The 24,879-nt window shown below is 51.2% G+C and overlaps 1 protein-coding gene across 1 annotated transcript; it reads left to right on the top strand.

The window, feature by feature from the left end:
- The first annotated feature begins 15,603 nt into the window (after window positions 1–15,603).
- Window positions 15,604–21,416, top strand: ATXN1L (ataxin 1 like). Its single transcript, XM_039503314.1, has 2 exons — window positions 15,604–15,746; window positions 17,315–21,416. Exon 2 carries the CDS (start codon window positions 17,432–17,434, stop codon window positions 19,520–19,522), a length of 2,091 nt encoding a protein of 696 aa, XP_039359248.1. The 5' UTR covers window positions 15,604–15,746; window positions 17,315–17,431; the 3' UTR covers window positions 19,523–21,416.
- Window positions 21,417–24,879: the final 3,463 nt, after the last annotated feature.

The raw sequence follows: 24,879 nt of genomic DNA, 5'->3' as shown, positions 1-24,879 counted from the left end.
GATATCGGGGGTTCAGAATGTCCATGGCAGCATATTTTTTAGCACATTGAATTCATACACAATATTGGCAAAATTACCATTGGAACATATGTTTTCTGTTCTTTTAACTATTTGTGTTTTCAGAAGAATAAATTCCTGTGTTCAAACCTTTCTCTCCTTCACTAACAGGAATGGTGTGGCAAAAGTCTGGGCCTCCATGTTCACAGAAGAAGGACTTGGGCTATGGAATTCAGAGCACAGCTATTGATCGCAAAATATTTGGAAGGACATCTGTAACACATTTATTGTAGGGCTTACAATCCAGTTACACATGTGAAAGGTAGGAGGTGTAGATACAACATACAAGCAAATGACTATGGGGAAGAATTGGATCATCTTGGTTAGTTTTGTGTACTGGACATAGTTTTTGGTGGTGGATCTTTCTCTTTTTAATTGGGGCTAGATACAGGGAACGAAGGAGCAAGAAAAGAAGAGGCATAGCTTGTCACCTGCCTTCCCATTGGTAGTTGTCTGGGTTCTGTAGGCATCATGGCAGAGATGGAGAACGTGGAGCTGGTAGGAGCAGTAGATGGAGGAGCCAAGAAAGAAGTGGGAGGGAAACAAACAGGAGACCTGCAGAGATAGCATAGGGGAAAGCCATTGGAGAGCATTGCTAGGTAAGAACAATAAAGTAGAAAAATTATTTCTCCCTGACTTGTGCTCCCTATCTTTTTTTCTGGACCTAGATCCATGCTCTCCCACTACACCAGCTTGTTGTGAGACTCTGGTGCTGCTCTTTGTGAGAATGTGGCTGGCCCTTTAAGAGAGGATTGGTCTCCGCCCCAGCTCTGATGCAGCCATATCTCTTCTCCAGTGGAGAAAATGGTCAAGTGACCAGGGAGTCATATGATACAATCACACTTCTGAGGTAAATAAGGGAGACGCCTAGGGAGACACTACAGGTGAAGTAGAGGCCTGACTTGTAGGTGTCCTTGAGGCATCAGGAAAGATAGTTCAGTGGAGGTAGGACTAAGATGTGGTGATCTGGCTCTAAGCTATGGAGTGGGGTTTCACCCTAGCAGATATGCCTTGCAGGAAAAAGCATTATTTTAAAGTTTCTGCTTTGAGTTCTGTTTCTTGAAGATTTTTGCTAGCTTCAGTGGAACCTCTGGGAGGCTAATTTAAAGAGATGAGGAATAAGTGTAGCACTAAACCCTGGAAGAAGGGCTGTGTAATCCCTTAGTTGAGAAGGAAGTTTTGGAACTGGAGGGCCACTGGAAACTATAAAAAGCCAATACATTAGAGCCTGGAAAGGAAATCTTGTTTGAAATACTTGACCTGTGGAAAGTTAGTAGGAGAACCAGGAGGGAAGGTGCGGGTGGTGGCATAGTTACCCTACACTGTGAGGAGATGGTGGCCCTACAAAACTCTTCATATTCCCTTCCTCCTACACAGCAGGAAATACCTAACTCAACTTCTATATTCTTTAGCAATGAGCCTAACAATTCTAAAGAGAGCTCTTTGCACTGCAAGAGAAGATCCTGGCACCAGAAAGCTACTGTAGTGCAGCATGGTATCTGACACTCAGCTGAATCACATGGCTCCAATTGCATTCAGACTCCATGGGGAACCCCAACAGGTGCTTGATGATAACTGCTTGAGCCCTGTTGTGTTAGGCACTGTACAGCTATTTAGTGAATGACAGTCTCTGTGTCAAAGAGCTTCCTCAGAACTAAAGTTCTGGAACCAATGACTTCTGGAGTTGACCTTATTGCTACTAGGTAGGTAGTCTGGGCCTTTGTATCTTTGAAGCCATTAATTTCCCTTTTCTTTCTCTCCTGTTCCATACACGCTGCCTAAAAACTCAAAGGACAGGGAGATGAATATGTTGAAGATGTTGGTAGCTTTCCCATTATCTCTTTGTCATCACTGAAGGAGCTAACATTCAGACTGTCCCCAAAGGACAAAGAATTTCTAAAATCTTCAGAACACATCTGAATGGAGCTGCATTCTATGGCAGCTCACTGCTAGTCATACAGATCTGTAACAGATTGAGGTGGAGGTGGGTCTGCCTCTAGCCAATAGCTGACAGGTAAAACTCCCCGCTCCAGGGCTCTAGTTTAGTTAGTTCTCCATATGGATTCAAAGTCCTGGGCCAATGAGTTTTTGAATTCCAGAAGCCCATCTCTTCTGTCAGCCCAAGAAGACAAACATCACATTTTCCAAAATGTGTTTCATGTCAAACCTAATTAACTGCTGAATAAGCAGAGCTGTATGAGCCCAACCCCAGTGCTCCTGTGGGCCCAATCCAGTTGTCAGTATTCACCACCAACTATCTGGACTGTCTTGCCCAGCACAGACGGTGTCATGTGCTTCTACCAGATATGCACTGGCTACAGAGTGTGCACCAGATGCACCAGCTGTGCTAATCATAAGATTTGCCAGGTATGGCTGAGGCAGGGCCATCCCTAGCCCCCTAAGCAGCCAGCCAACGGGGGGTGGGGGCGGCACCAGGCCTCTGCGGGGCAGGCCCCAGGCCTCCACAGGGGGCAGAAGCAGGCTTGGGGGCAGTGCTGTCCCTAGCCATTTCAGTGCCCTATGCAACCCCTCATGGGGGGGGCTGTGTGGGCCCCAGGCCTCTGCGGGGGTGCAGGAGGGAAACTGCCCCCAGATTGCTCCACTCTGCCCCCCGGCTCCCAGCCTTGAGGGGCAGGGGGGAACTGCCCCCCAGCACTCACCGGCGGAGCAGAGTAGGGGTGGAGGCTATGGGGAAGGGGTGGAGTGGGGGCGGAGCAGGGGCGGGGGCCATGGGGAAAAGGCAGAGCAGGGGCTGGAGCAGCACACAGCTGCGTAGGGCACCAGGAAATTCTGAAGGCGAGGTATTTCTAGTAGAGATAAGGAGGTGCTAGTCCCGTTATACAAGGCATTGGTGAGACCTCATTTGGAGTACTGTGTGCAGTTTTGGTCTCCCATGTTTAAGAAGGATGAATTCAAACTGGAACGGGTACAAAGAAGGGCCACTAGAATGATCCGAGGAATGGAAAGCCTGTCGTATGAAAGGAGACTTGAGGAGCTCGGTTTGTTTTCCTTAACCAAAAGAAGGTTGAGAGGAGATATGATTGCACTCTTTAAATATATCAGAGGGATAAATACCAGGGAGGGAGAGGAATTATTTCAGCTCAGTACTAATGTGGACACGAGAACAAATGGATATAAATTGGCAGTCGGGAAGTTTAGGCTTGAAATTAGACGAAGGTTTCTAACCATCAGGGAGTGAAATTCTGGAACAGCCTACCGAGGGAAACAGTGGGGCGAAGGACCTCTCTGGCTTTAAGATTAAGCTTGATAAGTTTATGGAGGGAATGGTTTGATAGGATAACGTGATTTAGTCAATAGGTCAATAACGTGCGACCACTGGTAATTAGTACCGAGGGTCAATGTTGGGATATTGAAAGTCTTTTTCCTGAGTGTCTGGCTGGAGAGTCTTGCCCGCATGCTCGGGGTTCAGCTGATCGCCATATTTGGGGTCGGGAAGGAATTTTCCTCCAGGGTAGATTGGCAGTGGCCCTGGAGGTTTTTCGCCTTCCTCCGCAGCATGGGGCAGGGGTGGCTAGCTGGAGGATTATCTGCTACTTGAAGTCTTTAAATCAGGATTTGGGGACTTCAACAGCTGAGTCAAGGGAGAGAATTATTTCAGGAGTAGGTGGGTCAGCTTTTGTGGCCTGCATCTTGCGGGAGGTCAGACTAGATGATCATAATGGTCCCTTCTGATCTTAAGTTCTATGATTCTATGTAAACATGGTCACCAGGTTCTAGACCTGGCAGTTCACTGCATGACATCTACTGTAAAAGTGTTCATAATCTCTTTAGTCTTCTTAACCGATTTGACTACTCTCTTCATGTCTGGCCACTCTGGAAATATGTCCTTTCCCAAAGCTGGAACAGTAACTTAATCAGGAGCTGTGCTGTACTATATCCAGTAGCTGCTATTAGTGCTGCTCTGTAACGCAGAAGAGCAAGGAATGGATGTTTCTGTTGTAGGATTTTCTTGCTGTCTGTACAGCTCTCTCACCTTCTCCATTTGTTTGTGGGTGATGTGAGTTGCTGATACGATCAAAATTATACTTCATATGGAATGACTTAAATTCTGATGCAATGAACCTATAGGCCACTGTCCCTCACTAGTTGTTCTGAAACACTGAAATGAGCAAAAGTGCACTTCAGTTTCTGGATCACGCTGCTACATGTTATGTCTGTCAAGCAGGGCCGTCCTTACCCCTACGCAAAGTACCAGGGCCCTACACAGCTTTGTGCTGTTCTAGCCCTTGCTCCGCCTCTTCCCCATGGCTCCCGCCCCAGCCCTGCCCCTCCTCCACCCCTTCCCCTGAGGACTGCAGCAGGGGTCGGGCCTGCCCTGCACTCAACAAGCGGCAGGAAGTGGAGTGACCCAGCCCCAACCTGCTCCGCTCTGCTGGCTCGTGCTGGGGGGCAGTTCCCCCCTACCCCCAAGCCTGCTCCTGCCCCCCCCCCGCAGAGGCCTGGGGCCACCCCCCCCACAGGGGGGCTGCGTAGAGCACCAAAATGGCTAGGGACAGCCCTGCTTTCAAGTACATTGTTCCTGTATATCTGGAAAAATAGTCCACTACAACCAGGTAATGATGTCCTCTTGTAGAAGGGCATTTTTAGCAACCATCCGGGTGCCCAAGTCACTGCCAACTGCTAGTACTGGAATATTGATTATTTTGCTTATTGCCAAGAGTAGCTATTTAGTAGGCCTTTGCAGGAACTTACCATAACTAAGGCAAATCCAGGAGGGAGGGATGATCACAAGGAGTGAGCCTGACTCTATGTCCTCCCTGATATGCTGGGGTAAGTGTCTGTGAAAAACAGGAAGTCTATCTATATTTGACTTCTGGTGTGTGTCAAACTGACAAACTGTCCCCGCCACAGACACTCAGATACTCACCAACACAGTCCCCCTAATGCAGCACTTTGCGTACCTCCTCTCGGACAGATCCCAGGCAAACTCCCTCCGTTAGCCTCTGCTGTTCGCTGCTCGTTGTTGTTGATGTAAATGTATCAGTTACTAACATAGAAGGGGTAGACAGGTCTGAGGAATACTTTCTGGACATCTCTTGGAATCCCCGAAGACAGGTGGATAGCTGGCCACTTGAACCATGTTTGAGCCCTCTAGACCATAGGTAACTATTGTTTGGGGGTGCTCTCTAATCTGTTCTGTGTGTATATGCTCTTGAAACTAAATAAAGCAGTTACTTGGAGTAAATGCATTCTTGTGAGAGTGCTGGAGACTAATAAAGTGAAGGCTTTAAGTGAAAGCACTTGACTTTCTGGGATTTGTGCCAACCACATAGCAGACAGAGGTGCTGCGTCTCCTTTGGTTTATTTCCTGGTACCGCCTCGCAGACAGTAAAGTTACCAAGAGTTTTGGGTTTAGGGAACCCCGGGTAACACCCTGAATTTGCATAAATCTGCAGTTAGTCTCGTCCAAGGTCTCAGTGGTAGGAGTGTTTGTGCACTTGTTTGGGTCAGCATTGCCATTGTCTCTTAAGTTGATTTGTACTGGATCTCCCTTCAAATGTCCAATATCAAATCTTACATCAAGTTCTTCCACCTTTCTCATTAGGCCCATTGTGGCTGCCATACTGTGGCTGAGAAGGTTGTTGGTCTTTGACCATATGCACTATGAATAGGGCCCTACCAAATTCACGGTCCATTTTGGTCAATTGCATGGCAATAGGATTTTAAACATCATAAAATTCATGATTTCAGCTATTTAAATCTGAAATTTCACGGTGTTGTAACTGTAGGGATTATGACCCAAAAAGGAGTTGGGGGTGGGTGGGTCACAAGGTTATTGTAGCGGGGTGACGGTACTGCTACCCTTACTTCTGTGCTGCTGCTGGCAGCGGTGCTGCTTTCAGAGCTGGGCAGCTGGAGAGCAGCGGCTGCTGGCCGGCCACTGCCACTGCCAGCACCAGCGCAGAAGTAAGGATGGCATCGGATGGTATTGCCACCCTTACTTCTGCGCTGCTGCCTGCAGAGCTGGGCCCTCAGTCAGCAGCCACCACTCTCCAGCCACCCAGCTCTGAAGGGAGCAGCGCAGAAGTAAAGGGTGGCATGGTATGGTATTGCTACCTTTACTTCTGCACTGCTGCTGGCGGGGCACTGCCTTCAGAGCTGGGCGTCTGGCCAACAACTGCTGCTCTCCAGCCACCCAGCTCTTGAGGCAGCACAGAAGTAAGGGTTGCAATACCGCAACCCCCCTAAAATAACCTTGTGGCCCTCCTGCAACTGCATTTTGGGTCAGGACCCCCAATTTGAGAAACACTGGTCTCCCCCATGAAATCTGTATAGTATAGGGTAAAAGCATGGGCGGTGGGTGGAGTCCCCCTTTGGGGAGGCTTGCCCTGGCTCTGCCCCTTTCGCCACCCCCACCCCAGGGCTGGAGTCCCAAGAACCTCCCCCACCCCCTCGCAGCCAGAGGCCCAAGATGCCTCCTGCCCGGAGGAGCCTGAGCCCCCCCCTCCTCAGCCAGAGGAGCCCCGGGCCGGCTGGAGCCCTGAACTTTCCCCCCGCACCTGCCCAGAGGAGTCCAGGGCCAGTTGCAGCCGTGCCGTGCCTCGCCTTCCCAGATCCCAAACCACCCGAGGGAAAGCAGCTCTGGTCCGGAAGAAGCTTTTGATATGCCCCATGTAAGTTCCAGGGCAGCTAAGGAGGCGGTATTTGCTACTCAGCTTCCCGGGTTCATCAGTAGTCCAGGGAGATTACTGATGAACCTGGGAAGCTGAATAGCACATACCACCTCCTCAGCCATCCTGGAACCTGCATGGGGCATAATAAATCAAAAACTTCCCCCCAAAGCCCTGCAACGGGGGTTCGGCAGAGCCTCCCCTGGCATATTATACCCACCACCCATAGGTAAAAGCACACAAAAGACCAAATTTCACAGTCCAGGATGCATTTTTCATGGCCGTGAATTTGGTAGGGCCCTAACTATGAACGCACAAATTTTGTCTTTGTAAGTTGTTTCTGTCATGAACTGGCCCATATGATTCATAATACCTCCAAGGCTAGTCAGAGTTGTGTCGGGTGACTTCAGTTCTGGGAGGGGTTTAAAGTGACTGTAAGTCCCTTCTCATGCCTGTGACATCAGCTCCTGAGTCAATTTTAAAGTAAATAGTTGTTAGACTGACGCCACACTTGGTAAGGCAACTCCCATCCTTTCATGTATTTATACCGACTCCTGTATTTTCCACTCAGTGCATCTGATGAAGTGGGTTCTAACCCGTAAAAGTTTATGCCCAAATAAATTTGTTACTCTCTAAGATGCCAAAAGGACTCCTTGTTAGTCTTGCCATGAATATTCAATTTCACGCTCCAGGCAGGCTCTATGGCAGGCCTGCACAACATGCGGCCCACGGAGCCTCACTGTGCGGCCCGCGGGGGGATTCTGAATCCCCCCCACACAGCGCTCTGCAGGCAGCCCAGAGCCCTTTAAATTCCAGCCGCGGCCGGGAGTCAGAGGGCTCTGCGCTGCCCGCAGTGGAGGGCAGCCCAGAGCCCTTTGAATTCCGGCCCGCGGCTGCTGATTGCCCCCTCCACGGACTCCTGCCCTAACTGCCCCCCCAGGACCTCCACCCCCTATCTAACACAGCTGGTCCTTGTCTCCTGATATCCCTCTCCCAGGACCCCACCCCCTATCTAAATGCCGCTGCTCCTTGTCCCCCGATTGCCCCCTCCCGAGACCCCTGCCCCTAACTGCCCCTTGGGACCCCAGCCCCTATCTAAGCCTCCCTTCTCCTTGTCCCCAACTGTCCCCTCCTGAGATCCCCCCAACTTCCCCTCAGGACCTCACCCCCACCTGTCCCCTGATGAACCTCTGAGACTCCCATGCCTATCCAACTGCTGCCTGTCCCCTGACTGCCCCCCTGAACCTCCGCCCCATCCAACCCCCACTGCTCCCTGTCCCTTGACTGCCACCCAGAACCCCCTACCCTTTCTCCAACCCCCAGCCCCCTTACTGTGCCACTCAGACCAGCGTGTCTGGCTCCATGCAGCTCCAGACACGTTGCTGCCATGCTCCCCATGGAGCCCACAGCCCCCAGCACCTGCCGTCCACATTGGTACACCGCAAAATTCAGGAGTGCTCAAGCTCAGTTTGGGCAGCTGTTACTTCATTTCTCCCAAATCAAATATACTGATCCACTGTAACTTGCTGTAGAAAAAGTAGAATAAAATTGAGCAAGAAATGCTTATTAGGACTGGAATTGCTATTTTCAACAGCCATTGCCTTTTTGTTTGTTTGAAAGGAAGACAGTGATATTGCATTGGCAAATTCCCCATAGAAAGAAAGAGTGGAACAAAAGAATAATAAAGGCACCTCAACTTTTCCTCATTTATGGAGGACAGTCTTATAATATGCATCCAGATATCCTTCATTCACACAAGCTGAAAATTGTTCCACTTTACTGCAGCTCTGTAACCAAATGGGAACCAATCCTGTCTGTGTTTTGTGCACATCCAAAATTCCTGCTGAATGACCCACCCTGGGAGCGAGTTACCAGGGTTGGGGCGGCAGGAGGGGGGGAGCCCAGGGCTGGGGCAGCAGAGGGGTGGGGAGAGGGCACTGGTGGGGAGGAAAGGGGGAGGCCCAACGCTGGGGCGGCAGGGGGTGTGGGTGGGGGGAGAGCCCTGGACTGGGGCAGCAGGGGGGAGCCCAGGGCTGGGACGGGGGGCAGCCAATTTTTTTTTTGCTTGGGGCAGCAAAAAACCTAGAGCTGGCCCTGCCGGGTTCCCCCAGCCGCCGGAGCCCCGGGCCCTTTAATTTGCCCCTGAGGGCTCCCAGCCACCTCTTCAGCTGGGAGCCCCTGGTTGTTTTAAAATCAAAACCTCCCCACCCACAACCTTCCTTTTTGGCCCAGAGCTGTTTTGGTGGGGTGGCGCTGGGGAAGGAGGGTTTGTTTCTGCAGGGCTGGGCGGCCCTGGGGCGGGGTGTTTTTGTGGGGCCGGGAGGTTTCGGCCCTCAGCTGTTTTCTTTGGAGGAATGTGGCCCTTGCCGCTTTACGAGTTGTGCAGGCCTGCTCTATGGCATCACAAGTGATAGATCCCAGAAACAATGGCTCTTGATTGTCTGTAGTATGGGTCAATTCCCTGACTGCTTTAAAGTGGCAAACAGTTGCAAAGTGTCCATATTTCACGCATGTATTACACCATGCGCCTCTGGATGGACGTGCATCATCTCTTGGGATATCTCTTTTCCACACCTTGTGCATATCGGCTGGAATTTGTCCCTCTTAGCCTGGGAGTTCTCTCTCCTTGCCTCAGAGGTTTTATAGTAATGACTTTTAACACTCAAGTGTCTGTTTACAGTTTCTAAGCTCGTTTCTTGTTTTTCAAGTTTGTCAAGTTGCTCTAGGTTTTGCTGTCCCAGCTCAGAATGCTGTGCTCTCTGTTGCTAGGGTTAAATATGTCTTCAGTTGTAGCTGCTGTGAAAGGTTTTTTATCTGTTAACCCAATAACTCTGATATGTTGATATTTTTGCATTCCCCAAATCACAGTTTTCAGCCAATGTATGCCGAGCTCTTATAAAACATACAACATTTTCCCATTTCTTTAATTCTCTAGTGAAAACATGCTCTTCATAAACCACATTTCTCTGAGTATAAACTGTATGCATCACACATAGCCAGAACCCTTTCATAGTCATCTTTGTGACTTCTTCAGTAAAGTCAAAGGATGTAAAGCTATGATCCGCCTGCTTCCCAAAGCATACGTTAAAGAAGATAACTGTATATTTCCGGTTTCTTTGTGCAGCTTGATACCAATGCAAAATCTTGTAAAATATTGTTTCCAGTCTGTCCATTGTGAAGGTTTGTCAAAACTGAAGTTCTCTGGGGCACTGAAGAGTGGCATGTTGATGATATCCCACAACCTTTGTTGCTGTTCTGTCTGTCTGCTACATTTGTTGCTTTTTTCCATTTTTGGTCTTACTTTTACTCCTGACACCAGGTTATGTACTTCTGTACCAGATACGGAATGACTACAGAGCTTGCTTATTCATACCAGATGCATTCATCATAAGATCCTTTTATGCTCTGCCAAGTCTGGCTGACATTTGCTTTAAATAAGGCATTTTACAGACAGTGCTACCTGGAAAAAGGGGTAAACAGTGAGGAGGCAAAGTCGGCAGAGAATACAAAATTATGAAAAAAAATAAAAATTATGCACACAATATTTTAAAATTTGGCATATTTTATTTGTCAATAAATAAATGTGAAAGCTCAAGCATGGCAGTGGGGAGCACAGGCCACCGGCTGCATGGAGGTGGGAGATCACCCTCCAGCCCCACCCAGGACATGGACTTGGTGGTGAGGCTGCACCCAACCCTGATACAACGCAAGGGATGGGCCTGCCCCTCCACGCCAGTTGCACACATGCAGGCCCAACCTTGGCCCCTGCTCCAGGTGTGGAGCAATCAGGGTCAGCCCAGCAGAATCCGAGTGTGGGGGGATCCCAGTCTGGGGTGAGAGGGTTTTGTGTGGGGCAAGCTGGGTATGGGCAGCTCCATGGGGGAGGAGCAGAGGGATATGTAGGCACAGGGGCTCATTGTGGGGCTCTGGGTGCAGAGGGAATGGGACTCTGCAGGAGGGTCCAGGCATAGGCGCCGACTCTGGGGGTGCACTGGAGCTGGAGCACACATGGGGGGGGGGGGAAATGGTGGGTGCTGAGCACGCACCAGCAGCCTCCCATCAGCTTCCCCCCCAATCCCCCAGTGCCTCTCACCCACCACCGGGCCCTGTGAATCAGTACCTCCCACTGTCAGCTGTTTCACTGCATGCAGGAGGCTAAGAGGAGGAGCAAAGACGTGGGGCTCTCAGGGGAGGGGGTGGAGGGAAGAAGAGGAGTGGGGGCGGAGCATGGGGGGAAAGGGTGGAATGGGGGAAGGGCATGGGTTGAGCACCCCCCGGCACTTGGGCAAGTCGGCACTTGGGGGTCCAGGTGAAGGTAGTTGGGGCTCATTGGGGGGTCTGGGAATGGGGAGATGGGGCTCAGCAAGGGGAGTGTGGGGGGTCTGGATGCCGGTGGAGTGGGGCTTGGTGGGGTGGAGATCCAGGTGCAGCTGGTTGGGACTCAGTGCGGGGTCTGGGTGTTGTGGGATGAGGCTCAGCGGGGGGTCTGGATATGAGGAAGTTCAGATGCATGGGGAGTTGGGTGGCTGGGGGAACAGCTACCTGTACAGTGACCCCTCCTCCCATGGCTGAGGAGCAATGGGGGCAGAGGTTCCTGCAGCTCCAGAAGTTACTGGGGGTGGGTCTGACCCAGCCCCACCATGCCTTGCAGGGGAAGAGGCAGTCCCATCCCATCCTCCCCAGCCCAGTGGGGAAACCACTGGCTGGGTGTCCCCCCCACCCCCTCCCGGTTGTGATTTACTTCTCTGCCAGCTCAGGCCCCATCCTGAGGCACCTCCCAGCGCTCCCCCTCCAGCACCTAAGCTGATTGGCAAGCCTGGGAGGTGCTGCCCCATGCAGGCCCCCCCGCGCTCCCTGCCCCAGCTCCTCTGCCTAAATGCGAAAATGCCACCCCCCAAATCCTAGCGCCTAAATGGTTGCACCGGCCCTGGCCAGACTAGAGCAGACACAAGGCCCCTGCACTACAGTTACCACTACAGTGGAGGATGCTTTAGAAATGCACATAGCAGTACGAAACTGGGCAGCTGGACCAGCAGAACTACCCATGCACATGTTCCGTTTGGCTGCAGGATTCTTTTCAGTGCGTTTTTCCCTAAGGCAGATAAGTGCCACAGTTTTCATAATATGGAATATCATTTCTTTCATAAATGCAAAGTAATGCACACTGGAAAACATAATTTTAACTATACATACAAAATGATGGGGTCTAAATGAGCTGTTACCACTCAAGCAAGAGATCTTGGACTCATGGATAGTTCTCTGAAAACATCTGCTCAATGTACAGCGGCAGTCAAAAAAGCTAACAGAATGATAGGAACCATTAGGAAAGGGATAGATAATAAGACATAAAATATCACAGTGCCTCTATATAAATCCAGGGTAGATCCACATCTTGAATACTGCATCCAGATCTAGTCACCCCATATCAAAAAAGATATATTAGAATTGGAAAAGGTACAGAGAAGAGCAACCAAAATGATTAGGGGTATGGAACTCCTTTTGTATGAGGAGAGATTAAAAAGACTGGAACTTTTCACCTTCAGAAAAAGATGACTAAGGGGGGATGATACAGTAGAGGTCTATAAAATCTTGACTGGTGTGGAGAAAGCGAATAAGGAAATGTTATTTACTCCTTCACGTAACACTAGAACTAGGGATCCCTCAATGAAATTAACAGGTAGCAGGTTTAAAACAAACAAAAGAAAGTAGTTCTTCACACAACGCACGGTCAACCTGTGGGACTCCTTGCCAGGGGGATGCTGTGAAGGTCAAAACTATAACAGGATTCAAAAAAGAACTAGATAAGTTCCTGGAGGATAGGTCCATTAATGTCTATTAGTCAGGATCGGCAGGGATGCAACACCATGTTCTCCAGAAGTTGGGAGGGGACAGATCACTTGATGATTGCCTGTTCTGTTCATTCCCTCTCAAGCACCTGGCATTGGCCAGTCAGAAGACAGGATACTGGGCTAGATGGACCATTGATCTGACCCAGTATGGCCGTTCTTATGTTCTTATTTAATATCAGATAAGACTGGGAAGATCTCAGTGTGTAATGACTAACAGGCACAGGTGAATCAATCCGTAATGAAGTGGAAAGTATGCTTACAAAATTGGCAGATCATGCCAAGCTGGAAGGGGTTGCTAGCACTCTGGAGAACAGACTTAGTTTTCAAAATGACTGTGACAAATTGGAGAATTGGTCTGAAATTAACAAGATGAAATTCAATAAAGATAAATGACGAGTGAAACCTACTTAGGAAGGAAAACTCAAAAATAACTGGGTAGGTGGTAATACTACTGAAAAGGATCTGTGGGTTACAGAGGATCACAAATTGAATATATGTGAACAATATGATGAAGTTGTGAAAAAGGCTAATATTTTGGGGTGTAGAATAGGAGCACTGTATTATGACACAGGAATTAACTGTCCCACTCTATGTGGAGGCACTGTGGAGGCCTCAGCTAGAATACTGTGTCCAGTTCTGGGTGCCACACTTTAAGAAAGATGTGGACAAACTGGAGAGTCCAGAGGAGAGCATCAGAAATGATAAATGGTTTAGAAAACCTCACCTATGAGGAAAGGTTAAAATAAACTGGGCATGTTTAGTTTGAAAAATAAAGAAGACTAAAGAGGGATCTACTAACAGTCTTCAAATATGTTAAAGGCTGCTCTAAAGAGAACAGTGATTGATTGTGCTCCATGTCCACTGACAGTAGGATAAGAAATAATGGGCTTAATCTGCAGCAAGGAATATTTAGGTTAGGTATAAGGAAAAACAGTCTAACCATAAAGATAATTAATCTCTGGAACTGACATCTAAGGGAGGTTGTGGAATCCCCATCACTGGAGGTTTTTAGTAAGAGGTCAGACAAACACCTGTAAGGGAAGAGTCTAGGTTTACTTGGTCCTGCCTCCGCAGGGAGGAATAGACTACTAAAGGACTTCTCAAGGTCCCTTCCAGCCCTACAATATCTATGATCCCAGTGCAGCCTGAACACAGTGTCACTACCATCACAGCCCAGTTTAGTACCACTCCTTCACCCAGCATGCTAAGGAAGCCTCCAGACCAGATCCTAGACATTTCTAGGGTATCTGTTTCAAACCAGACACATTGTTTTTCTCTCTGCATTTCCCAGAAACTGTCATCTGCTCCACACAGAGCACAGAACTCTAAAAACAAACCTAGGTATTAGCAGCAACACACTGGCAACAGCCTAACAGACTTGTGTATGGTGTGTGGGGGGGCACATGTGAGAGTGGAGGTGGGGAAATAAAGGCTAAGAGAAAGGCAGAGGTTGAGATAAGGACTTTGGGGGGAAAAACAGGTTACTATGATTCTAATGCTCCAGAGAGCAGGGATGGAGAAGCCCTAGGGAACTAGAAGGATGTGGATTGCCCAAAGTGAGAGGGCCTGTGACTTCAGCAAAGCAGCCCTGTGACTTCCTGCATGGAGAATCAACCCAGGAAATAACTGAGCAGCTGAGGCAGGCTCTGGCCAAAGCAGACACACCCCATTCCCAGGGTGTCACATCACAAGATGCACCAGTCATACCTTGCCCAGCTTTTCCTGATGTCTGTCTCTGTAATTCAAGTCCCTGCATCAATTGAATGCATATAGAATTAGTGGTTCTCCATTTTCTTTAGATGGCAGTTGGACAGAGAGAGATACATCCCTCCTGAGTCCCACCTCCTGTCTCAGTACCCCTCTCCTTTATTGCTTGGCTAGACATCAGCATTGCTGGCCAAGCGAGAAATGCTGTTTTAGAGGAAATAGAGGAGCCATACCACCTCCTTTTTCAAAGGCTTTTTGGATGTATAAGGTAGATACAATGCAGGAAAATATTTAGTGATCATAAAACTGACGATTTTTGGAGCAACAGTGTGCTCAGTGCTGGGCAGAGAGGCCCCTGTCCTGGAGAGCTCAAATAGACAATATGCTTCAGACTATCTTGGAATGCTGCCATTGTCAAAAAGCTCTGGAGAAGAAATATTTGCTATGTCACATTAACCGTTATACTTGCTGAAGAGAGTCTCCTCCAGGGATGGTGTTGAGAATAGTACCAGGGAAAGAGATGGAAGCAAATAACTGAGTTTGAGAGACACCTCCCCGCTTTTAGTTTGGGAACATAGGAATTGGCAAATGGGATCAGAAGTATGAGTCCATCTAGTCTAGTATCCTGTGTCTAACAGTGGCAGCACCAGCTGCTTCAGAGAAAAGTGCAAGAAACTCCACAGCAAGCAAATATCTCAACTGAAGTGTTGGTTTACCCTTAATAATTAGAGAATGGCTTACACCTTGAAGCATGAGGGTTTATAGCTATAACTTTTCTGTACACTAAAAATCATGGTGTTAATGAAGACCTGGGCTTTATGGCTCATCACAACAAACTGTAACCCAATAACCCCCCTTTTTGTTCTATGACTACAGCAGTGGTGAGAGGCGCCTTCACCTTGAAGGGTCCCGTAGTTAGCACGTATTCGAGCTGTCTGATCTTGTACTCAGCGGTGACACTGCGAGAACCTTTTCCGGACACGATGAAAGTGCGTTTCTCTTGCCAACAGGCGCCGGGCCAATAAGAGCGATGACCTCGCCCACCTTGTCTCTCGATACGCCGGGACCAACGTGGCTACAACGCTCAGCCCCGAGACCATCCCGTTACCCGGGCCAGCAGGAGGGATGATGGGGGGGATGTGACCGCTAGGCACTTGGGGGCGCATGGCGGGGGGAGGGGCTACCCAGGGGCTGGGGCAAGGCCGGCTGGGAGCGGGATCAGTGGGGAGTGGGGGCGGGGACGGGGCAGGGTCCCGCGGGCAGGTCGCTATGGTGACAGCCACCGGCCGGACGGTACGGCAATGCACGCGCTGACATCATCGCCGCGCGCCGAGCCGAGGTGACGCGCGGTGCGGCCTGGGTGAGGAAATTCCGGCGCGCGGTAGGTTTTGCGTCATCGCCGCGCGCCGCACTCCGGGAGGGGCCGGGCCGGGCCCCGGAGGCGGCTGCGGGCGGCGCCGGGACCGATGGGGGTCGGGGCCGAGGAGCCGGAAGATGGCGGGTGAGTCAACGGCGTGAGTGGGGCTCCGGGGGGGGGCGGGTCCCTCTTGTCCCTGCCCCCCCCCGCGCCTCCCGGACCCGGCGAATGAGCCTCTCCTCTCCTCTCCGCCCCGGTCGGGGGGGGCGCCGCCGCCTCCTCCTCCTCCTCCCCCCCGGTCTGTCTGTGCGGGGGGGGGCGCCGCCTCCTCCTCCTCCTCCCCCCCCGGTCTGTCTGTGCGGGGGCGCGCCTCCTTCTCCTCCTCCCCCGGGCTGTCTGTGCGGGGCGCCTCCTCCTCCTCCTCCCCCGGGCTGTCTGTGCGGCGGGGGCGCCGCCTCCTCCTCCCCCCCCCGGGCTGTCTGTGCGGGGGCGCCCTCCTCCTCCTCCCCCGGTCTGTCTGTGCGGGGCCGCCGCCGCCTCCTCCCCCCCCCCCGGGCTGTCTGTGCGGGGGGGGGCTCCGCCTCCCCCCCCCGGGCTGTCTGTGCGGGGGCGCCCTCCTCCTCCCCTGGTCTGTCTGTGCGGGGCGCCGCCTCCTCCTCCTCCTCCTCCCCGGGCTGTCTGTGCGGGGGCTCCTCCTCCCCGGGCTGTCTGTGCAGGGGGCTCCTCCTCCCCCGGGCTGTCTGTGCGGGGGCTCCTCCTCCCGGGCTGTCTGTGCGGGGCTCCTCCTCCCCGGGCTGTCTGTGCGGGGGCTCCTCCTCCCCGGGCTGTCTGTGCGGGGGCTCCTCCCGGGCTGTCTGTGCGGGGGCTCCTCCCCGGGCTGTCTGTGCGGGGGGCCTCCTCCTCCCGGGCTGTCTGTGCGGGGCGCGCCTCCTCCTCCCCGGGCTGTCTGTGCGGGGCTCCTCCTCCTCCTCCTCCCTCCCGGGCTGTCTGTGCGGGGCGCCGCCTCCTCCTCCTCCTCCCCCCCGGGCTGTCTGCGCGGGGCGCCTCCCTCCTCCCCTCGCCCCTCCCCGCGGGCTGTCTGTGCGGGGGCGCCTCTCCCTCCCCTCGCCCCTCCCCGCGGGCTGTCTGTGCAGGGGCGCCTCCTCCTCCTCCTCGCCCCTCCCCCCCGCGGGCTGTCTGTGCGGGGGCGCCTCCTCTTCCTCCCCCCCGCGGGCTGTCTGTGCGGGGGGGGCGCCTCCTCCCCCTCCCCGGGCTGTCTGTACCGGGGGGGGGGGGCGCCGCCGCCTCCTCCCTCCCCCCCCCCGCGGGCTGTCTGTGCAGGGGGGGGCGCCGCCGCCTTCCTCCATCCCTCCCCTCCCCCCCGCGGGCTGTCTGTGCGGGGGGCGCCTCCTCCCCCCTCCCCCCCGCGGGCTGTCTGTGCTGGGGGGCGCCTCCTCCTCCCCCCCGTGGGCTGTCTGTGCGGGGTAGGGCCTTTTTCTTTTTCCAACCCAGTTCTCAGGGTGGAGTGGGGGGGGTTCTTCCCGTTCCTGGATTCCTCCTTGTGTTATAGTCTTCTCCAGATTTGCTTGTCCCAGCCATTGTTCCCGCTCTGCTTTCTCCTCCCCTTTCACTTCTGGTTTGTGGCCTGTCAAGAGGAGGCTCCCTGGCCACTCTGCCTTAGTTCTACATTCGCTGTGTGGGACCTGCTGACTTCTCTCTTTGTTCCTCTGCAGATGAGGCTGTGGGAGCCAGCAGTGCTGAGGAGTTCAAAGCCAGCGCGGAGCAGCTCCCGCTGATGCCCAAATGAGGAAGCAGTGCCATTTAGTTCTCCTGGGACACCACAAAGCAATATGAAACCTGCTCATGAGAGAAGCCAGGAATGCCTTCCCCCAAAGAAACGAGACCTTCCTGTCACCAGTGAGGATGTGGGGAGGGTAGCCAGCTGCTCTACCAATCACACACCGGTGAGCGCTACCCCAGAGTGGTGCAGGAGCGTGGTGGTGACTGGGCAGAGCCAAGCACCGTTACGATACAGCCTTGGCAGTGATGGTGATCAAGCAGTAGCTGGCCTGACTGTGGATCAATATGGCATGTTATACAAAGTGTCTGTGCCTCCAGCCACCTTCTCTCCCACTGGCCTCCACCCAGTTGTGAACATGAGTCCTCTGCCCCCTAGCTTTAATGTAACCTCTTCCCTGATCCAGCATCCAGGGATTCCATATCCCCCCATCCACTATGCTCAGATTCCCTCTACGTCTCTTCAGTTTATAGGGTCACATTACACAGTGCCCTATGCTGTGCCCCCCAGCTTCCTCCCTAGTCCTCTTCTATCACCTTCTACCAACCTCACCACCTCTCATGTTCCCCGTTTTGTGCCATATGCCTCTCTTTTTACAGAAGACGCCACTCCTTCCCCCCAGACTACCTCTCCTTCCCATGCTTTCAGCAAAGCTGCCGCTGTCATCTCCCCTTCAGGCCAAATGCAGCACCATGCTGGAGTCCAGCCACTGGACATCACACAGAGTAGAGTTCCTGTGTATTACCAGATGTCTCGGCTCCCACCAGGGTATTCAGCATATGAGACCTCCACTGTAGGAGGAAGCCCAGATCCTCCTCTGCAAGAAAGTCAACTGAGTTCAGAGGTAGCCTCTGCCAATGGTGGACAGAGACATCTGGAGCATAGTGTGGTGAGGAGGACCAGTGAGGCTTTGGCCTCTGCCAGCAATAAAGCTGAAGGCCCGCAGCCTGGGGCTGCAGTGCAGTGTGTGGTGGATGGACAGCTCTTTTCAGGTTATCAGACTCTGAGAACAGAGGACTCTGTACCAGCTCACAGAAGCACGCCAGACACTGACTTGGAGGTGCAGAGAGTGGTTGGGGTGTTGGCTTCTCAGGATTACTCGATTCTGGCAGCCCAGAGAAAGGATGGCCTGAGCCCTTTAAACCTTTGCCATAATATCCCTGATGAGCATGGGGACTCCAGGGGCTTGCTGAGGAACCCAGTGGAAACAGCTGAGAAAAACCAGGCCAGGAGTCCATATGTGATGTCCCCTGAGGAGCCGGTTAGACACAGACAGTTACCCAAAGGAATGGTGGTAGCCAATGGCAAGCCAGTCTTGGTGCGTATTGGGTCTGAGCCCATCAGGTCTTCTGCTTCAGAAATCCTGATGAGACAGAGTCCAGATGCACAGACCCGTGGAAGCTCACGTGACAAGGACTCAGCCCAGTTGCAGCCCCCCAGCTCCTCACATCTGCCCTCCCATTTCATGAAAGGAGCCATCATACAGCTGGCCACAGGGGAGCTGAAGCGGGTAGAAGACCTGCAGACCCAGGACTTTGTGCGGAGTGCTGAGGTTAGCGGGGGCCTGAAGATTGACTCCAGCACAGTGGTGGATATCCAGGAGAGCCAGTGGCCTGGGTTTGTCACACTGCATTTTGTGGTTGGGGAGCAGCAGAGTAAAGTGAGCATTGATGTACCCCCTGAGCATCCCTTCTTCGTGTATGGCCAGGGCTGGTCCTCCTGTAGCCCAGGGCGCACTGCTCAGCTCTTTGCTCTGCCCTGTCACAGGCTGCAGGTGGGCGATGTCTGCATATCAATCAGTTTACAGAGCTTGAATGGCAACTCTGCTTCTCAGGCTAACTGCCCTCTTGCAGGCCAGCTGGTGCCCACCAGAGAGAGGCCCGAGAGAACAGGGCAGGGACCCAGAGAGCCATCTGACAGAGCCAGTGAGAGGAAGAATCAGACAGAAAGGGACAGTGCAGCCCAGATTTCCTGTACAGAGCCCTCCCAGCCTGACCCTGGTGCTCAGCACTGCTGGACAGCCCCAGGCTTCCAAAGATACAGCTTGCAGGGGGAGGAGTCTCATCCGTCCCTGCTTCGTCCCTCTTTCATTCCACAGGAGGTCAAGCTGTCCATCGAAGGGCGTTCTAATGCAGGGAAGTGATCTCTTTAAGGCCACAACCTGGGATGTCACCCATGAGTGAGCCTCACTTTTTTCAGGTGGAGAATTTGCACAGACTGAGTGGTGGGTTCACCAGCCCAGCTGCTCTTTGCCGTGCAGAGCTGGATTTGTTCCAGTTCAGTTGTTGATCATTGAGGAATCTAGAGGGCTCCAGTCCTCAGGGAGCAGCAGCAATGGGCTAACTAAGGATGGAGGACGGGATGTGGTTGTGATCGTGTGACTAGAAGCATTCCAGAGGTTGGGACTTTCACACATCTGTCTTAGTGCCCGAGTTTCCTGCAGGGCAGGGTCTGAGCATTCAGGATGGGTGGGGGAGTCAAGAAGAGCAGACCCAAAAAGCCACAGCTTAAGGTAGCAGATAAAATGTCTGAAGTTCTTATTCCTCTTTTCGTGGTGGGAAGGGGTGAGCCCTCACTGGGATTCAGGGGACACTGCTCTCAGCACCCCCTTTCTTCACACATGCACTTTAAAAGGAAACTTCTTCACAAATGGAGCTGTTTGTGAGATGGGGGTGGAGATGCAGGTGCTGCTCTGGTGGCCTCTGCTTGATGTGTCTCCTCCACTGAATCCTATTGGGCTTTCTTCTAGCAAAGCATCTGTAGAAAGAGACTGCAGTGAATATTAGAAATTGGAGAGGAAGGTCCTAGAGGATGGATAGGGAGTGATTGAACAGGGAACTGGGGAAGGGCCTACAGCAGCTGGAATAGGGCATGAGTTGTAGTTGGTTCCCCGCTATACAGATACCTATGTAATTATTTGTCACCAAAGCAAAGTCTAATTATAGCATTTCCTAGTGGTAATTGCTGTAATAAAGGTGATATGAAGACTGCATTTTAAAGCTTTCTTCACATGTCATAACTTTCTTTAAAAAATCTCCTTTTGGGCTTAAACTTTCTTTCCATTCTTGGATTCAGACTAGCTGAATTTTTGGGAGGAAAACTGAGCCAAAATGCTTTTAAGTTGCTCTTTAGATGAGGATGAAAATGTATTCTTCCACTGTGAAAAGACTGACACTTGTGTGCATCAATAAATCAAAATTGGCTGAACTACTCCAGACAAAAACTTTCCAGGTGGCTAATTGCTCCTTCCAGGGTAATTTGTTTAAATATAACAATTATAAATGAGAAAAATGTGTGTGCAGGCATGATACAAAATTTCTACTAACTTCAGAGTCTACTGATCACAGGACTATGGCATAACATGCGCAATATCTTTGGGCAGTTTCGTAGGTGTCCTTTTACACTGGATGCTCTGGTGCTTCACTGAGGAGTTCCACTGCAGAACTACACAGTGAAATTGAGAGATGAATCTTTTTCTTAAACAATGATGTGTAGAACAGTTTTTAATACATTATTATGGTAATAACACTCCGTCCAAGTGAAAGTACTTATATTCACACTAACTTGCTCACTCCGGACATTCTTAGTATCAAGTCACCTCTGACTGCACAAGAAGAAATCCAGAATAGGCCAACCAGGTGGTGAGAATGAGAGAACCTTCACTTTAGCATATCCTGACTTTTAAGTATTCCTCATTGTATTACAGTCAACAGTTTTTGTATTCAGAACATGCCTGCGTAGAGGTGTTAGTATCTTTGAGGAGTGCATGCACCTCAAGCTTCGAGCTGGGTTCCTGATGGTGTCTCACTCCAGTTCTATTTCGCATCTTCTTGCTTTCTCTTCCTCTTGTTTTTTCCCTCAGTTTCCATCTTCCCAAACACTGCTCCCTGGAGTGCTTGGCTGTTGGGCGCTATTTTTATTCCGTCTCTCTGAGTAGCTTGGGTATCAATGCCTCCAGCTGGTGAACAGTCTGCACCTTTTATCTTCCTCCACAACCTTTATTGTTCTGCTCAGCTTGCAGTAGTTGTGACTCCTAACAGATCAGTGTTTGTCCACATTCCCCTTGACGTGCCTCCTAACCGAGTTGGCACTGGTGTATGTGCACTATGTGGGAACACTGTGTTCTAGGCATTAAGAAGCGTAGAGAGTCCCCAGAATGTTCCTTCACCTGGCACATCTACCTGTCTCTCTAGTGCCAGGATCCCCAGAACACTCTTGACAGTTTATCCTATTGCCACCATTGAAATGTCTGCACTTGTCTCTCCCCCCAAGGCAAACAGGTACTTTCCCTGTCTTGCTCGTGGATTGCTCTGATGTCAGGAAGGTGCCTGGACCTGTGGCAATGTAGCCTCACCAGGCCTCTTCCAGAGCAGAGATTCTAGCTGCCTTCACTTTTCTCTGGGCTCTGGATGCATGATCTGCAGCTCCCTCTGGCCAATAAGCAATTTCTAGTTAGTCCCATTAGTAAATTTGAAAGACTAAAACCAAAATGACACTTTCTTCCTGGGAAACTTTGGCCTCCCTTGGTTGCAGCAGCAGAGAGGAGAGATGTTTGCACAGCACCTTTTGGCTGTAAACAGATTGGCCAAGCTCTAGGTGCTTGGCCTCTCATCACACCTTTTCCCTGCTGTTTCACCTACTTGCTGCTTGCTTGACTCTCCCGCATGAAGATCTTGGTTGTTACACTGGCTTGTCCTGAGTAGCCTGCACGCTGGATGTAGGCACAGGGCAAAGGAGCCAAGGGGTCGTTTTCTGTAGTGGGTTGATAGGTGAGGAGAAGGTTATGGCAGGTACACATGCATCTTGGAGTAGAAATGTAAGGGGGCTGGTTGTGTGCATGGAGGGAGATTACGTGAGCAGTTGAATGGTGCAGATTCCTGCCATGTGCCTCACTAAATACAGGAGACTCTTTGTCACTCTTAGAAAGGGGTTTTGAAGAGTCTGCTTCATAGTGGGGGATGTTACTGCGCCTGCCCCCTTCACTGTACTCTCTCAGCCAGCTAAAAGGGTAGGTGCAGATGCCTTCCAAGCCATCTACAGCTAGGCTAAAGTGTAACTTCTGTGCTCCCCCCAGTTTGCTCTGTCACCTTTCTCCACCTGACTACCAGTCTGTCCTGCTGCCTGTTTGCATATCTGTGGTAAGCAGTGCTGATGTCAGCTCAATGGAGGAAGCCAGCAGGAGTGTGACCTTTCTCAGTGCTTTTCCTCTTCTCTCCCTCTGACCAATCCCACAGTTCAGCAAGTAAGTTCCAGCTGTCACTCTTCTATTCTGGGCCCTTCCAGCAGCACCGAGACTACATCCAAAGGGTAGTACCGAATGAAGGATGTAGGACACTGGACCCTTGCCCCAAGGGCAGGTAACAGAAATGGAGCACAGAAGCTGCCAGGTCCCCCGACGGTCAGCAGAATCTCCCCTAGCTGGTTATGGGATGCTGTAGTGGTAGTTTGTGTGTCGGCTGGTCTCAGGAAAGTCTGGAGGTAGTAAGTGTGGGAGAAGCTGAGAGGAGTGACTGTGTGGGAGCCCAAGAAAGAGCCTGCTGGGGTTCTCTGGTTTGCAGGAAGGGATGATCTGAAAGAGGGTCCAGAATGAGCTGGCCGCAGGGGCTTCTGTGTTGACAAGGGTGGGGATAGACTTACCAGAGCAATAAGGTGTTTCTGTTGTTACACTACAGAGGGAAGGAGAGCTGCTGGCCTCAGCCTCATCCAGTGTAGGTGGTCTGGCCAGGGCGCTGGGGTCTTCAGGCACATCTTCCCTGCCAGGCTCACAGTGGGGCTTTGGGAAGATTCTATAATATGCAATAATGGGGATATGCAGCCATCTGTTCCATCTCCTGAAACATTCCAGGGGACAGCCGCCCAGCAGAGGCCAGGCCGGCAGCTAGGGTGTATGCTGTTTCCCCAGGAACAGGGGACTAGGTCTGAGTGGTAGAGCTCCTGTTACTCCCAGACTATGCAGATGAAGCCCTGGCTAGAAAGGAGGAGTGCTGCAGGGAGAGCTCTGCCAGCCCTTCCTAGCAGGGGCACTAGTAAAATGCACTTTTCACATTAAGTGTTTGTTCCATTTCATACCCTTCTTTCCCCTGTAAAGAAGTAAAAATCCCTATAACTTAGCAAATGTTCTGTTTAACCACAGCAGCTCAAGCAGCCTGAACACCAGTTCCTGCCTGCAGCAGCACATGTGCCTTTCCCTAGTGTCAAACTCACAACCACTCTGTTTTTTGGGCTGTTCTTGGGCCTGAAATTGTGCAGAGGAAGCTGCTAAAATGGCTCTGAATGCACAGTCTGTACAGGGAGTCTGAACCAGGGTGTGCTCTTGGTGCCGTGAATGTGCTGATGGTGGAGACCCCTCTGCTGCATTTATATCTGTGTGCTTTGAGGGGTGAGGCCTGCATGACTAGCCCCTAGCATCCTTCCCAGGCATGCTAGACCCCTCCAGGCAGACAGTGTACATCCTAGGTTCTCTCCACTTGCATAGCACCTTAGTCAGGGGAAGGACTGTTGCATACAAATGGCTTTGGGGTCTCAAGAAGTAGGGAAGTGCCACGCTGGGAAAATGGGCCGGGCTGACCCACAGCTAGGTGGTCTTGTAGATAAGTACTCAACCCTCAACTATAATCCCGTTATGTAATGGCTGTATTGACATGTAACCAACTGCATTGTATCTAAAGCCTTAGAAATAGTCAGGTGCTCCCCTCCAACCTTGTCCCAGTCCCTCTCTTCCTACCTGATCTTTAACAAAGCATTAATAATTCTAAGGATAATCTCTATTTTGTTGTGCTTTTTTTGTAACTGTTTTAAATAAATCAATTTGTACTGTATATTTGTACTTTTGGTGAGATCCTTTCCTGTTTTACCATTTTAAGTCTGTACTTGGCTACACACAGATTGTATTTTTATTGTTAATGCTCTTCTTATGAATATTGCATTTAACTTGTTGACTATGTAAACACAGTATATATCTATATATCTATATCTATATATAAACCAATAGTTTTTCCTTCTGCGTTTGCGACTTCTTGCTTCTCTATGGCACCCATGCTCCTTTGGGCATTTGGATCCAGGCTCCCTCTTGTACAAAGTGATCTGGAGGCTGACGACGCAAGGGTAAGTAAGTGGCAAGAGCCTCCTAGTAAACATGGCTTATGATCAGTGTCTATATTCAGCCCCTTCTGCGCTGCATATCGAGTTCCTACAGCCATTCCTCTGGGCTAGCCCTGATCAGCACTGTGGAGCAGCAGAAATGATGTTTGAAGGGCAAACATCCCAGTGCATGGGGCTGTTAAAGGAGTAAAAAGGGCTAGCGGTAAGAACAGAGGAAGAAGAGGATGATCAGCGCCAACAGCAAAGGAAGAACTAAACAAGACAACACAGGACAAAGTGCATCTGACAAGGCCCAGAGAGGCAGTGCTTGCTCCTGGAAGTCAGCCCTCACAATGACACATGATGGAACAAGCAAATATCTCAACTAAAGGTAAGAAAATAACAATTTTGGCAGGATGT

This window comes from Mauremys reevesii, linkage group 16 (assembly GCF_016161935.1).
Source record: "Mauremys reevesii isolate NIE-2019 linkage group 16, ASM1616193v1, whole genome shotgun sequence".
Taxonomy (NCBI): Eukaryota; Metazoa; Chordata; order Testudines; family Geoemydidae; genus Mauremys; species Mauremys reevesii.
This window is presented reverse-complemented; position numbering and strand designations above follow the sequence as displayed.